Source organism: Diceros bicornis, chromosome 12 (assembly GCF_020826845.1).
Source record: "Diceros bicornis minor isolate mBicDic1 chromosome 12, mDicBic1.mat.cur, whole genome shotgun sequence".
Lineage (NCBI taxonomy): Eukaryota > Metazoa > Chordata > Mammalia > Perissodactyla > Rhinocerotidae > Diceros > Diceros bicornis.
In genome coordinates, this window is record NC_080751.1 from 24527748 (window position 1) to 24543427 (window position 15680).

The following is a 15680-nucleotide window of genomic DNA, read 5'->3' on the forward strand; positions in this document are numbered from 1 at the left end:
AGCTAAATGAATTGTGGGAGTATAAGATGTAATAAAACCACAAAAAGAACTTATTATCATTATTGATGACATAACATTAAAAATATAACGATAAAGTTTGCCATGCAGCAGGACACAAAATATTTATAATTTAAAATTACCGGAAGTATCAAGGTCATTTTCTAAGTTAGTAAGTTCATCTCCACCTCCTACAACAAAGCCTTCAGGAATCTCCTCGTTAGTATCTATCTGAATATTATCATTTTCATCTGTAGGAACATGTAGCAATAATGTTAGTATATTATTTCTATTTTAAATCATTTGTCCAAACCACTAAAAAAGAAAAACCAGGAAAAAAAAAAGAAAAACCAATATTTTAATGATAGTTATTAAAATTCAGGTCTGACACAGATCAGCAAGTTAAGAAATAAGTTTTAAGTCACTTTTTCACTATTAGATTAATATTTATATTTTACATTCATATGTCAAAGATGAATTGTCCCATCAAAGCAGATGCAAAAGTTTTGATAATGTGCCACATACTGTCTCTGAATCACTGAGCTAACTGGGTCCTTTTATTTTAAAACGTAATCTATTAGTAACCTCTAATAACAGCATACAAAAATGAAGTTGGTTTGGTAACAAAGTCATCAAATAATATTTCTAAATTTCACATTTTTATCATTTACTAGATATAAACATATAAAGAAACAAATCATTCTTTATAAATTTGTAGCTATATTTAAGTCATTGGTATGAAGACTTGAATACTTTTGTGCTATTAAGGAAATATTATCATAAAAGCATTAAGGATAAATTAAGAGACAAGACTGAGACTAGAATAGACGGTACCTTTATGCAAAAGAAAGTTCAGAAACAATGAAGACAGTACATCATGGAAGACTTAAAGCTGGGAAAAACTCTTACTATTCAAAACTAAATACGTGGGAATGAAGAAGTCTCAATCTGTTTTTTATACACTTAGTAAAATGTTTTAGGTCACAATTAATTAATGGAGTCACTTTTTAATACTAAAGATTTCTATTATATATTTTTTCCTTTCTAAATCCTAGAGACAAAATTGGCTAAGAAATTTTGAATTTTATACATTTGAAAAGGCATGGCAATCATCTGATTTGCTTATTAGAGGTTTAGCTTTAAATCTGGCTATTGACAGGCAGTGTACCTTTTGGAGAAATATCTGTCTAGCCCTGGGAGTTGAAGAATACCCCTACTACTCTACAGTCTATTTTTTGGGGGGCAACTTTTGTTAATAATGAGGTATTCAAAAGGTTATTACACTTGAGAAATTTCAAAATTCTATAGCTTTGGTTTAATCCTTCAATATTTGTCCTTTTCCCTGTACACTTTTGTGTTTGATTTTGGGCTTCCTGAGTTAATATTTACTATGAGCATTAATATTAATAATAATAGTTTACATTTATAGAAGACTTCTCATGTACTATGTAAGACATTTAGAAGAATGCAACAAAGAAAAAAAAAGACTGAGAAATGCCCCCAGGGGAAAAACATTGCTAAATGCTTTCAAATCACTAAGGCATTATACTTGACTAGTTACATTAAGTACAATCAGTTGAGAGACCTTTTCTAATCAACGGTGCTTAGCACAACTATTTGACTAATTTCATGAAAGTCAGCATCTTCATCTTCATTATCTTCCAAATTCTTCTCTAAATAATTTTGTAGTAAACATAAATGAATTAACAAATATTCCCTGTGTGCTAAATAAGTATTCAGAATACCTCCTCGTAGTACTGTCAGAGAACTATCAATAGTTTTTAGAGTGCAGTACTTGGTTGCTACCAACCAGCCTCTATTGATTATTACTGACCATAATTAATCTAGAGAGAAAGCACAAAATTCAACATTCATTCATTTATTCAAGAAACTTCTACTGTATACTGTATCTGCAATTTATAAAACACTGCCAGATGCTGAGGACATACCAAGTTGTATGAGATACTTATTTCACCTTAAAGGTTTACATTCAAATGACTATAATACTATGTAGGACAGGTAAGTGTTATGAGGCAAAAATAAAGAACGGAGCAAATTCAAAAGATGAAAAGATTACTCTTTGCCAATACCACCAGGAATTGTTTTTTGGAAGCACTAGCCTTTAAATTGGGTCTTGAGAAATATACAGGATTTCAAAAGGTACAACTGAGGGGAGGGCATTACTGGCACGAAAGCAGGAAAGGGTAGGTTATGTTCAAAGAATGGTGTAAAGTTCTATTTGGCTCAAGCATTCTTTTAAAGGAAAATAACAGGAGGTTAAGACTTGAAAGATAGAACTGCAGAGAGCCCTAAAGGGCAGAATGAGAAGTTTAAATTTTACTCGGGAGGAATGGAAAGACATTAGTGCTTTAATATGATCAGCATTGTGCTCCTTAATTTAAGAGCAGTCTATATAAGCAGTTTTCTACCAAAGTGACTTATTGTAATCAGTTGCGAAATATGTATAAAACAATTACTAGTAATATACGCACTGAAGCTTACGTCTTTTATAAACTAGAGTACCTTCAATATTATTCCTATAATATCACTCTTGCTTACATTCTTATATGCTTTCTATGTGAAGGAAAAAGTGGTCTAGGGATTGTGCATGGGAGTTTACTATGCATCATCCTTCACGAGAGATTGCTGACCTAGATGTTCGACTGGAGAACAGAAAGGCTGGAGGCAGAAAATCCAAGTTGGAGAGTGTTATAACCCCCAGGCAAGCAGTATACAGAGCCTAACCTAGGACAAAAGAATTGGGAGTGGGTACTGATTTGAAAACCAACCAGATATTGGGTGTTTGGGGGAGAGATACTGAGAAGAGGAAGGGGGAAGCAGATGTCAAAATTGACTCTCTAGCCTGAGTGACAAGAAGGATGGCATTACTATGAAAAGAAATAGGTAAGTCTGGAAACGTGATTGGATATGGGTACTTCCAGTTTCTCGGGATATGCAGAAAATTGTACCTCCTTTCATCACTCACTTATACAGTGCCGGGTTCTGCTGTGATGTTAAACAGGTGCCATTCATTTTATTTCCCAACTAAATGAAATCTCTATCTACATTACCACTCACCAGTAATGTTGAGTGGGTTAACTCAATGTTTATATATAAATTGCTAACCTTAGACAGAAGAATTGCTACCTGAAAGGACAAGAGTAAAAATTGATCTCCTATATGGCTCAGGTCTTCTTAAGAAGGGATTTCCACTTTCTTTCCATTCACTCACTTTAGTTTTACGATGAACCCTTGAATTCTTTTCAACAGTAAACGTTACACATTTCTTAACACCTGTGGAAATACACTAAATACATTCAAGCAGAACTAAAGTGCATGCGTGTGTATGTGTGTGTGTATTTAAGATACTGCATATTACATATGTGAGATATATATATACACACACATACCTATCCTTATGGCTAACCACTGAAAACCCAGTAGGTGAGTGTGGCAGAAAGTAAACTAGAGATCCATTACACAATAGAAGTTGGTTTGCAAGTATGGCATGTATAAGGTATGCAGGAAAAGGTAAAAGGAAATTGGATATGCACAGGAATGAGACAATGCATTCTAGTTAACTCTGCATAACACTATAAGCAAAATGGGGATCCCAAAGGCATGATTAATAGCATAGCCATAAGGCCAGTCTTAATATCATTTATCATTTATAAATAAATTGAATGAAAAACCAGGATATTTGGTGACAGTAAAAAAAGAATACTTGCACTTTTAAAAAAAGGAACTGAGGCTATCATTGAAAAATATTCAGAAAACATATTCAGAAAAAAATTTCTCATTTGTATCATGATTTTTTATTCTTATTGAAGTTCCCTATAAAATTCATAACTTTTAAAGTTATTCTATAGAAGTCAAACAAAAGATAGGAAACACAATACAAATATATTATTAATAGAAGCTGAAAATAAAAACTACTGAAGAATTATAAGATTTTATTTTGGTTCAACAAATTTAGATAGATCTATCTGCCATAACTGAAATAAGGATAATGCAGGCATACAAACATTCTCAGGGACAAAATAAAAAACCATTTCCTTTATTTATTTGAAATGCAAAAACAAATTACACTACTTTATCTAAATCGAAAAGAGGCAAAAATGTCAGTTTAAAAGTTAAATGACCCCAACCCAGCTCAAACCAAAGTGAGAAGCTACAGAATAAATACATATATATACAAAATATATATCATATATAAGAAATATATGATATAACATAATATCATCGTAAAACAAGATAGACACCTTCCTTGCAAGTGCCCATGGACCATTAACAAAAATTTAACATTTATTTGGCCAAAATAAAAACTTATTAATTCCCAAAGCAGAAATTCAGGCCATTTCCCTGACCACAATACCGTACAACTAAAAAGGAAAATACCAAACTTTGCCCCCAAACACCTGCACCTTGCCAAGTAAGATCAATACAATAAAAAGAGCCCACAAGTTTGTTATGTAGAATGAGGATTTTAAGATGACGCCGTTATAGGTCTACAACCACAAGTGATGCAGAAATTGAAAAAACATGTGTAGTACACCACGCTATCACCTGATTCTCTCGTAAGCCCTAAAATTGTGTCAAAGAAAGACAAGTAAAAGCTAGGCTATAGCTCCTTGGCCAGGGGCGATTCTGTTATTTCACAAGAATTAGGCTATTTCTGGTTGCAATAGGATGCCAGTGGGTTGCTTGAACACATGGCTCTACATAACCTAAAATATCTTGAATATATCTTCTGTTGGACACCATAAAGCTGAAGACACCTCACCTCAAATTTATTAAGTTTCCTTTCCTCACTGAGCCTGTTTGCTGCTTCAGAATAGAAAAAAGCAAGCTTTCCAAGTAGGTTCAGGCAATGAGTCTGAGTAATGATCATGTTCAACACATTCCCCAGGCTGTGCTTCCACCTTACTATTTCAGCTCTTCTTTGCCACTCTGGACCACTGCTTCCAAAATCTTCCTACCCTAGTCCTCCATCTAGGCTGGTCTCTACTCATTTCTCTCTCCTCCTTTCACACTAATCCTTATTCAGACTTGATGATTCCCACTACGCATTGGAAGAATAGACACTAATTTGTTAATTCTTTCCCCTGACTTATCAACCTCATAAGGTCATTTTCACTTAGGAATTAGACTCTTGTGAACTCATGTGAATTTCTAATTTGCTATGCAAGGGTCAGCAAACTATAGCATGGGGGAAAAATCTAGCCCACTACCTTTTTGGGGTAAATAATAGGCATGCCCATTAATTTACACATTGTTCAAGGCTGCTTTCAGGCTACAAGGGCAGAGTTGAGTAGTTAAGACAGAGAGCATATGGCCTGCAAAGCCTAAAATATTTAATCTGGCCCTTTCCAGGAAGTTTGCTGAATCCTGGCTTAGCACAGCGGCTGGCACCGCTCAACAGATAAATGCATATGTATGAATGGTTGAATTTCAGGCAGGAATCTTACCCTCTCCCTTGTCCCTAAAGGTCTTTTCCCCTATTCCCAGCCTCAATAGCTTCAGCTTAGACCTTGAGGCCAGAAAAGACCTAGTATGATCCATATACCTTTATGAAGACAGGCCAATATCTACTCCTAAGGTCAGGGAATAGGCCTGCTCCACTTGTTGTAGGTCAACCTTAGCTCTGATTAAGAGCCTACCATCTCATACGTGGTGGCTTCCAAAATCCAAGGTATGGTGTGTCCTATGGGAGAAATGGGCCCTGGTTGCTTTGGTCTCCTTAGGGTACAGAGTCTAGAATCTTCAGCAGGTTCTCATAAGTCATCTGTTGAACCTTGTCCCAGCTTCATTTCACCCTGTTCTAATCTATATTTCTTTGCTAGCTCTGCAGATCCAATCCTCATTTGTTCTTTTTTTTTTTTTTTTGTGAGGAAGATCAGCCCTGAGCTAACATCCATGCCAATCCTCCTCTTTTTGCTGAGGAAGACTGGCCCTGGGCTAACATCTGTGCCTATCTTCCTCCACTTTATATGGGACGCCGCCACAGTGTGGCCTGACAAGTGGTGCCTCAGTGCGTGCCTGGGATCCGAACCCGGCCGCCAGCAGCGGAGCGCGCACACTTAACTCCTACGCCATGGGGCCGGCCCCTCTCATTTGTTCTTTATTTACTTTGTTGATTGTTAAATGACATCAAAATCAGGTCTTCACTTTCCCTAGTTACCAAGCATGGAAGATACTCATTCTTTGGGTTGTAGCACTGATGAAGTCTCTCTACCTAGTCTAGTCCTGGCTTAGCCTCAACTGGGGTTGGATTCTATAATCCAATTCTATATCTATATCTATATAATTCTATAATCTTATCTCTATAGGTAAGACCAACTACATAACTGCCCTATCCCATACCATTAATCAAAAATTTTTAATTCTTAGCCTTTTCAGAGTTATAACTCATTTAGCATTATCATCTGCTCACCACCAGGGAAAAAAAATTAAAAGAGATGCTGCTTGCCTCTTTATCCCATTATTACTGTTCTCCTATGGGTTTATGATGCCACAGGAAAGTAGCATTAGTAGCTTTAGGACAGTCTATCTGGAGGGTCAAGAATCTGAGGGTTTTTTCCTATCATTCAGAGATATAATGAGGCAAAGATTTTTAAGGCTTACTTGGAACATCTGGAATTTTTATGATATCAAAGAAACATCTTGTTATTAATAATAGATGAAAGTAAATTATCATAGCTATATAAATGTAGCTGTGAGCAGTTACCAATATTACTATATAGTAGAGAGTGTAGAAATTGCAATAAAACTTCTGAATGATAAGAGTTGAAAAGGTAAGATGAAGGATTTAACTAAGATATAAACATTCTGAGAAGACCAGAGGGATAGATACACAACTGTTTGGGAAAGCAGCATTCAAATTTATGAGATGGAAGGTTATATGCTATAGGCGTTAGTTGGAATTCTCTACAACAGTAAGCTTTCAATATAGGGAATCAATTAGAAACAACAACAGTAAGTTTCAGTTTACTGAAGTTTTGAAGAAACTTAACATTGACCTCCAAATAGCCTACCTTTGTTTCAGTTCTCTAAAGTCTTACTCGAGTTGTCACTTGCCTACTCTTCAGAGTGATTTTAGCATTCTAAGATTAACTCAGGACAAGTACTTGGCATGTTTTAGTAGATAAATAGGTTGTACAGCTTTGAAATAAAAAAAAAAACCCCACAGGTCTCTTGAATATACTTCTCTTAAATAAAAATGTAAAGAGTTCCAAATTAAAGATGCCCTAATTGAGCACTGAGAGGCAAAATTAAAATTCTCTTTAATTATATATATAGTCCTTGTCCCAACATCAAGCTTAGAATAATTTCTGCAGATATTGAAGAAGGCCCTCTTAGAATAAGGAGACTAAAAAAAAATGGATATTGGACTTATTTAAAATTCTTACATGTCAGGCAATAATACCAGAACATTGTTAAAGCTACTTTCTAAAGATCTAGTTCAAAGTGAAAATCTTTCATGCGAAAGCTCACCACAAACAAGTCTTGTGATCTAGATGTTGAGGACTTGATTGCATTTTACTCAATCCTAATACAATTAATGAGGCATCATGCGGAATCACAAACCAAGGTCTGTATGAGTTTTCTCTTAAATCATATCCTAAGAAAGTACTTCTTGAGTTGTTAAAAATTATACCAAAAAGTTGATTTGGAAAACAGCAATAGTTATCTTGTGATTTACTATGCTTCCTTTATGTTTTTTGCAACATATCAATAAGTTAGAAACTTTATATATTTGATAAAATATTTTGAAGTAAGAATAAAAAGCCCCAAAAGGTCCACTGCAGATTTCTGAGTTGTCTGTAGAATATGATACAAGATTCTTTAACTCACCTCCAGATGCCTTTGACCTTTCTTTCAACTTTTCTGCAGCCATTTCGCCATAGCTGGGAAGTTCTGACATCTTCACTCCAGATCGAGCTTCTGCTATTAGTTGACGAGCTCTCTCTCTCAGCTGCCGACGTCGCTCTTCATCTTGCTGCTAAGATATATTGAACAGTTGCCAACTCAGTAATTGACAGAAATGCAATTTCATTTTCAATCTGATCATCATGATAGTAACTGGTTTACAGCATGGTGCTTGGCCCACATTATAAATAGGATGCTCTGTATCAGTTGGATGTCACGCCATTTTTAAAAGACATCCTAGAATCAGATTTTTAAAAAACATTTACAAATTATTGTATTAAAATGTCTGTTAAAAATTCAAACTAGCCTTTAAATATGTTCGGCAATATACATTACTGAGATAATAGCAGGTATTATTATTAATAAAGTAATCAGGCTAATAGAAAAAAGTCACAATACTGAACATAGAATTCCAATTAATACAATATTATTTAAGAATAGAATTTAACTTGTAATTTTGTAATAAAGGCATAGAGCACTGGCTAAAAGTCATCTCTGACAGCAGAAAATGCCACTACACCACGTTGATCAAATATAGGAATTAGTATTTTTAGGAGGCTGGAGTCGGAATGGGGATAGTACATTAGTTACACAGTTATTGTTGCTGGTAGTTTTTAAATCAGAATTGAGTAACTGTTGGACTATCCCCATTTCTACTCCCTCTCCCCCCAGATGCAGACTGAGAAGAAAAAGTAAAATCTAATGTGGTTTTTGATATTTAAAATAACTAAAAACTACAGAGAACTAATAACTAAAATAGTTTTTGCCTACTAAAAAGGGTTATTATGAATCGTAAATAATCAATGTGAAATTGCTTTGTAAACTGGAAAGTATATAAAATAAGGCATTATTATGACCAAACAAAGCCTAAAACAATCTGGCTCCAACATATCTTTGCAGTGTTATCTTCTCTTAACCTCTCCCAACCTCCATAAAACCTCACATCTATTTATCCAGAATTGCTTGTATCATGTAGTTTCATGCACCCTTGGATTTGAATATGTTATTTCCTCTTCCTAGAATGTTCTTCTCTCATCTTATTTAACTTCTACTCATTCTTCAAGATTCAGTTTAAATGCACTAAACTTCCCCTGACTATTCTTCCCTCCTCCCCACTGATGGAATAAAGTTTTCCTTCCTCTATGTTACTATAGAATTTTGTGTGTGTGTATTATTACTTTTTAAAATAATACTTGTCAAGTTACACTATAATTCTGCACAAATGCTTCCCTCTCACTAGAACTGAGCTACTTGAAGGCAGGAGCTATATCTGATTTATCTTTGTATCTCTAGTCCCTAGTACATATCGTGGTACTTGCTACAGAAATTTCAAGCATGAAAACTTATAATTTATACCCTCAAAAGCTTATAATACAGCAGGAATGATAAAACAGCCACAACAAGGAGGTCTGCTGGAAATGCAGCAAGATTCAAAACAAAGAAAGAACATTTTTGGCTGTGGGACAAACAGAAGGCATCATGGCATCATGGTTTTTGAGTTGCGCCTACAGAATGAGCCGGATTTGGAACGAGTAGAAATGGGAGTCGGTAGTGAGGTGAGTCAGTGTAGGAGAGACCAGAAGGTAGGAAAAATACACAGAGATAGAGGTAAGAAAGTGTATTGGGGGAAAAGTACATAGGCTAGTTTTCCTGAGCATAAGGCAAAAATAACAACAGAAAGACAAGGCAAGAAAAATAAGTCTGGGTAGATAGACTGTAGAGGCCCTGTCCAACAGGGTGAAGTACTTTATTTTTATTCTAAAGACAGCGAGGGCCAACTAAAGGTTTGTTTTTATGTTTGCTTGTTTGTTTTTTGGTCTAGGGGAATGACCAATCAGAGGTGTATTTGAGAAAGATTAATCTGACAACATTGTATAAGATAGGTTGGCATAGCAGGCTAGAAAGAGACTAGTTAGGAGGCTCTTAAAATAGTCCAAGGAAGCTGTAATGAGATCCAGAACTAGGATGGCAATGGGAATGGAAAGAGACAAGTGTAAGAAATATATTAGTTACCTGTAAATATACAGGTACCAACTCTTGGTAACCGATTAGATGTGGAAGGAAGAAAAATCTGACTCAGAAGTTTTAAACTTGGGCAACTAGTGGAATTGTGGCACTAAAAATAGAAATAGAAAAGCTAAGAGGAACTATAAGAAGGGAGAGAGAGGAAGTTTGGGGTAAGGCAGACTGTGTTTGAGAGGCTGGCGGGACATCTGAGTAAAGATATTAGTAGGTAGTTGGGAAGTGATGTTGATGCTAGGAAGTGAAGTCAAACTATGACTACAGAGCTGATGGCTGAAGTTACAGGGATGTATGAAAGCACCCAAAGAGGTACTATAGAGAAAAAGGAGGGCTACTGACTAAAACATGGAAAACATCTATATTTAGATATGAGGAGACAAAGGAAACACAGAAAGAGGAGGAGGAGAACTAGAACACTGATGTACCCCGAGAATCAAAGTAGAAAAGGCTTTCATAAACAGTAATCAACTGCAGTAGATATTAGAGGTTAATGAGTCTAAACATTAAAAAAGGGCAATCAAACTTGGTAGACAGTATCATTAGGGACGAGGGTAGACCAGACTGGTAGAGCTCAAGCCTACGCAATTCTTTCACAAATTTTGAGATGGCTAGAAAGGAGAACTGTCAAAATTAATGGGGATAGATTAATAGGGGTATCAAATGAACCCAGAGACAAGCTTGAAGCTCCCAGTGGACAAACTGAAACAATTTCAGTATCAAAAGAACAATGACTGCAATGAATTGAATCAATGAAATCACACACTGAATCAATGAAAATTCATCAATTCATTATGATATTTGAAAAGTTTCTCAGAAGGATGTATAAACTCATTTGAGGCAGTTTTTTTTTTTTTGTGAGGAAGATCGGCCCTGAGCTAACATCTGCCAATCCCCCTCTTTTTGCTGAGGAAGACTGGCCCTGGGCTAACATCCATGCCCACCTTCCTCCACTTTATATGGGATGCCGCCACAGTATGGCTTTGACAAGCAGTGCGTCGGTGTGTGCCCGGGATCCGAACCGGCGAACCCCGGGCCGCCAGCAGAGAAGCGTGCGCACTTAACCGCTTGCACCACCGGGCTGGCCCCTTGAGGCAGTTTTTAAAATAATTCCTTAAAATTAGAAATTAGAGGAAAAGAATCAAGCAATTATCTTTCCAGTGGGAACTGAATTTTAGGGTAACTGAATAGTCCCAGTTAATGAGAGACAGCTCTAGTTTATAAAATAATGCCAGCTATAATAACTATTTTAAAAAGGTAAAATTATAAAAACATAACTTTGCCATTCATAAAAGAATGACTGATTCTGGCAAAGATTACCAACTGTTATTAAAGCTCTCAGGTAAATGATGGGGAACTGGATATTCATATTATGCTCTGGCAGACTGTATTTTCCAAAAATGGCTGCAACAGTATTTCTCATCTCACATGTTCTCTGCAATGTGACCTTGCCACTCCCTCATCAAGAGGTAGAGTTTAATTCCTCTCCCCCTGAATCTGGGCCAGCTTTAGTGACTTGTATATAGTCAACAGAATATAGAAGTGTTGCAGGTGATTTCTAAGGCTGGGTAGGAAAGGCCCCCTTTGCCCAGTTCTCTTGAAATTCTTGAATTTTGTACTGTCTGGGAACCCAGCTGTCATGCTTTAAGAATCCCAAACTACATGTAGGTGCTCCAGTCCACAGTCCCAGCCAACTTCAGCTTTGAGTCTTCCTGGCCCAAGTGCCAGAAATGTGAATGAAGAGGCCTTCAGATGATCTCAGCCTTTAGCCATTTTGAGTCATCCTCAACTGTTCAAGTCTTCCCAACTGAGGCCCCAGACAATGTGGAACAGAGACAAAGCATCTCCTCTGTGCCCTGCCTGAACTCCTGACCCACAGAATTTGTGAGCATAAAACTATTTTACACCACTAAGTTTGGGGTAGTTTGCTACACAGCCATGGTAATGGAGACACACGATTTAGTATTATCACACAGATTATTTCCTAGTTGCAAGGGGAAAATCTAATTATAAATGGATCTCTCCATTAGGGACCACTAACCTATGGTCACATCTTAGCATCACTAAGGTTGGGTCAATCATATGTCATATGTTTTTTGATGTGAAGCACATGAAGTGCACACCACCTATAATATTCTAGTCCAAATGTTTAAAGTGAATCCACTAAGCCTTTAGATATTATTTCCAGTTTATTATAAATACAAGGGAGAGAGAAACATGATAAATGACACAGCAAGGAAGTAACCAAACGAATCCAGAAGGCAAGATATTCAGGACAACCGACCTCGTCATTTTAACATGAGAGAGTTATGAAAACAAACACACAACAAGAAAACAACTAACCAATCACCATCACCACCAACAAAAGGGACTTAACCAGATGCAATGTATAGTCCTGGGTTAGATACTGGTTTGGACAAACAGCTGTAAAGGACATTGTTGAATGTAATTAGAGAAATCGGAATACAATCATAGTATTAAATGAGAGGAAGTGCAACTTGACTGACAAAAATAGTTTATACAGTAGTAACCCTCATTTTATCATTTTGGCAAAATAAACATACAAATAAACATATGTATAGAAAAAGACTTGGAATGGTATTCACAAAGTTGTCATGATGTTGACATCTGGGTGTGGAAATGTGATATTTTTGTTTTCTTACTTTTGTTTGTCTTTATTTTCTGATTTTCTATAATACACATGTACTACTCTTGTAATAAATTTATTTAAAAAAAGAGACTCTTGGGGGAAGGAAGGAAAGAGATGAGAAGGTAGGCTTCCTGGGGTGGGTGGTGGTTGTGGTAGGGGCAAAAAAAAGGAGAGATCTAACATTCAAGGGAAATTTTCTTGGTATTTAGAGACACAAGCTTATTTGTGGTTAGAGGAGTAGTAAGCACTGGGCAGGGTGAGACTAAAGATGCAAGAATAATATACAAAAATCCTCAGTTCACGATTAATATTTCTGAATGTGGAAAATATACTAGGAATAAGAGAAAATGCAGGCTTGATAATGGTGATTTTGGTGATGGTTGCTCATATTTCCTCAGCTTTTATGTACTAAGTGCTTTATATGCGTGATCTCATTTAATTTTCACAGCCCAATTTTTACCAATGAGAATAGTATTTAGGTTTAGAGTTCCCAGGTCACACAGCTAGAACTGATGTCAGAGCCAGCAGTCCAGCCCAGGTCTGTTTGACTACAGAGCCCTTGCTCTTAACCACGGAACTACTTCATCAGAAAAAGTATCAAATTACATGACCAACTAAGGAAAATTGAGCTTTTACTAAACTTTCATCTTTCAAACTTAAGAAAAGTTAAGACCACTAATAAAAACCATTATTTGACATGCCTCAGGCAACTAGGTTTAAGTGAATTTCACTGCGTGAACAATAACTTCTTGCAGAGCTGGAATTTGGTGATGCAGACTAAGATGAAGTGGTCTTGGGTCATCTTAACTAAGTCAAAATGAAATAAATGATTCTACCTTTCTGAATATGAAATGAGAACCTAATTCTTTTCTCACAAGCTCCTACCTCCCCTTTGCCTCCCCCTCCTCTCCCTCATCCCCCAATACTACTCCCATCTGCAAATGTTTCTGAGAGCTTACCAAGAGTGTAATTTAAAGCAGACAATCCTTAATAAAACCAACTCTAAATACTAATTAGGGACACTTTATCAATTTCCATGTAAATTGTTTGTTTGTACCTATTTACCCATCATTGTTCTCTACACAATAGAAAAAAATGCAAATGAACAAATCAGAATGCAGCCCTAATGGGACCTTCTGTTTATAAGCATTAGCCCAGAGGTGTGCTGTAATTCAATTCTCAAGTAGCAAGATTTAGCCTCATTAACAGACTGCAAGGGCAGGTTACAACTCATAAAACCCTACAGTAAACAAAGTTTATGGACACAGCACAAAATCTTGAGCCTGATTGACAGAATTCTAGTTCCCTATCAGATTGCCTTGATTTACTTTTCTACTAATGTCCTAACACCACAGAAACAATTTTGCTTGGGCCTAGAGCTCTCCAGTGGGATGGCATATCTGCGTTGTTTGTTTTCTCATCCATTAACTTCCCTTAAGACAAAGAACCAACTGAGAAAATAGAAGTTAATTGTTAAGAGCAGAAGGAAAAGCTTGTAATTATAGCAATTGATGATTCAACCAATTTTAATTTAATTGATAGTATTAATTTCCAAATTCATTATAAGTACAATTATTTCATTTTAATTTTTATATATAAGCTCCATTAAAAGTTGACTTTTGCAGTAATATTTAAAGATTAGACAGCAACAATATCTATGCATCTTTTACACAAAAGAGAAGTACTGTTTATGTCAAAGGAATAAAATGACCAGAGAGTACGGATGATGATTATTTTATTGTTTTTGTATAGCATTCAGCGCAATTGCTCAAATACATTGATAATGAATATTTCAGACAACAATGGTTTGCCTAAACCTACCCAAGTACAGAAATGTGTCATTGCTATCTATTTTGACCATTCTGCACTCAAAAGAAGACAGAAACTCATAGCTACAAATAAATCATCTATTTACTATGTCTGCTGAAAAAAATAAAAGCAATCTTTTCATTGGGATGCAGAGGTAAAGTAACTCAGAAGACTGCTGTCATTAAAAAGAAAAGTACACTTGAAAAATTCAATACATAGGAAACCTATGTATTTTTCATTTACCTGCTTAGTCTAAATATACTTAAATAAATTGAAGTAGTTAGGCTTCTTATTTCTAAGAATGGGCCTGATGACATTTACCTTTTTCTATGTAGTATTATTTAGAGTTAGACCAAGTTATGTAGGATAATCTAGCTTTTGTAAGGTGGATGTACTCTTTTGAGGGACTGACGGAAGCTGTATTTTTGAGAGGCCTCCCTCTCCCCGACCATTTTCTTTTACAAGTTACAACAAATGTCTGAGTAAATACTAGTTCTGTGTCCATGCACAGTGTTTTCACACATGTTGTCTCGTTTAGTACTCACAACTCTGTGAGGTAACTACTATCACTCTGATTGGTTAGAATTTGAATCTCACTTAAACACACTGCCCAAGGTCATACAGCTTGTAAATGGCATAGTAAGAATTAAAATTAGTGTCTGTCTGATTTCAAAGCACTGGTCCTATGTATTACATAACTAGTGTTCAGGGAATTTTTCTGAGGCCCTACTGTTATTGTGATTTTTAAAAAACCCAGTTTTTCACTTACGCTTGGGCTATACAAATCAGGTTAAATTTCCCTTTGTGCTGCTGAATGCAGAGAGGTGAAAAGAAACTAACTTGCTTATATTCATTTAAAACTTAGGTTCCCGACCTTAAATTATAAGCCTTCAGAAAAGTGCTGAATGTAGTACATTTAAGCTTTTCTCTTCTCTTTGCTAACATCCTCAGGATAAGCCAAAAGTCCTGTTATGGTGCAAAGAGCTTCTATTTCAATACAACGAATTTAAAACATTCAAATATAGAAGATGGATCAGAACTAACCACTTTGGACATAAACTGAAAAAATATTTAGCCCTTTCACGGCATGTCTCCAAGTTACTATTTTCCTTATCATTCTGAAATGGTTTACAGTCTGCCATAGATAGATGCACTAGTAAAACTTGACAATTTAAGGACAAACTCTTCAAGAATAAGTAATGTAATTCCTTGTTTCCTTTCCATAAAAATGTATTGGTATGCAATTTTTATATTTCACAGTTCACCGACATCTAGG

The 15680-nt window shown here is 35.9% G+C and overlaps 1 protein-coding gene across 5 annotated transcripts in view; it reads right to left on the reverse strand.

The window, feature by feature from the left end:
* Positions 1-15680, reverse strand: part of EHBP1 (EH domain binding protein 1) — a 350507-nt gene that overhangs the window by 54058 nt on the left and 280769 nt on the right. For 2 of the 5 annotated variants that reach the window (XM_058551123.1, XM_058551128.1), the window contains exons 15-16: positions 7852-7999; positions 141-248 (exon numbers count right to left, since the gene is read on the reverse strand). In XM_058551123.1, coding sequence (XP_058407106.1) covers positions 141-248; positions 7852-7999 — 256 coding nt within the window. The remainder of the gene's footprint in view (positions 1-140; positions 249-7851; positions 8000-15680) is intronic. The other 3 variants (XM_058551124.1, XM_058551127.1, XM_058551125.1) reach the window with 3 other exon arrangements.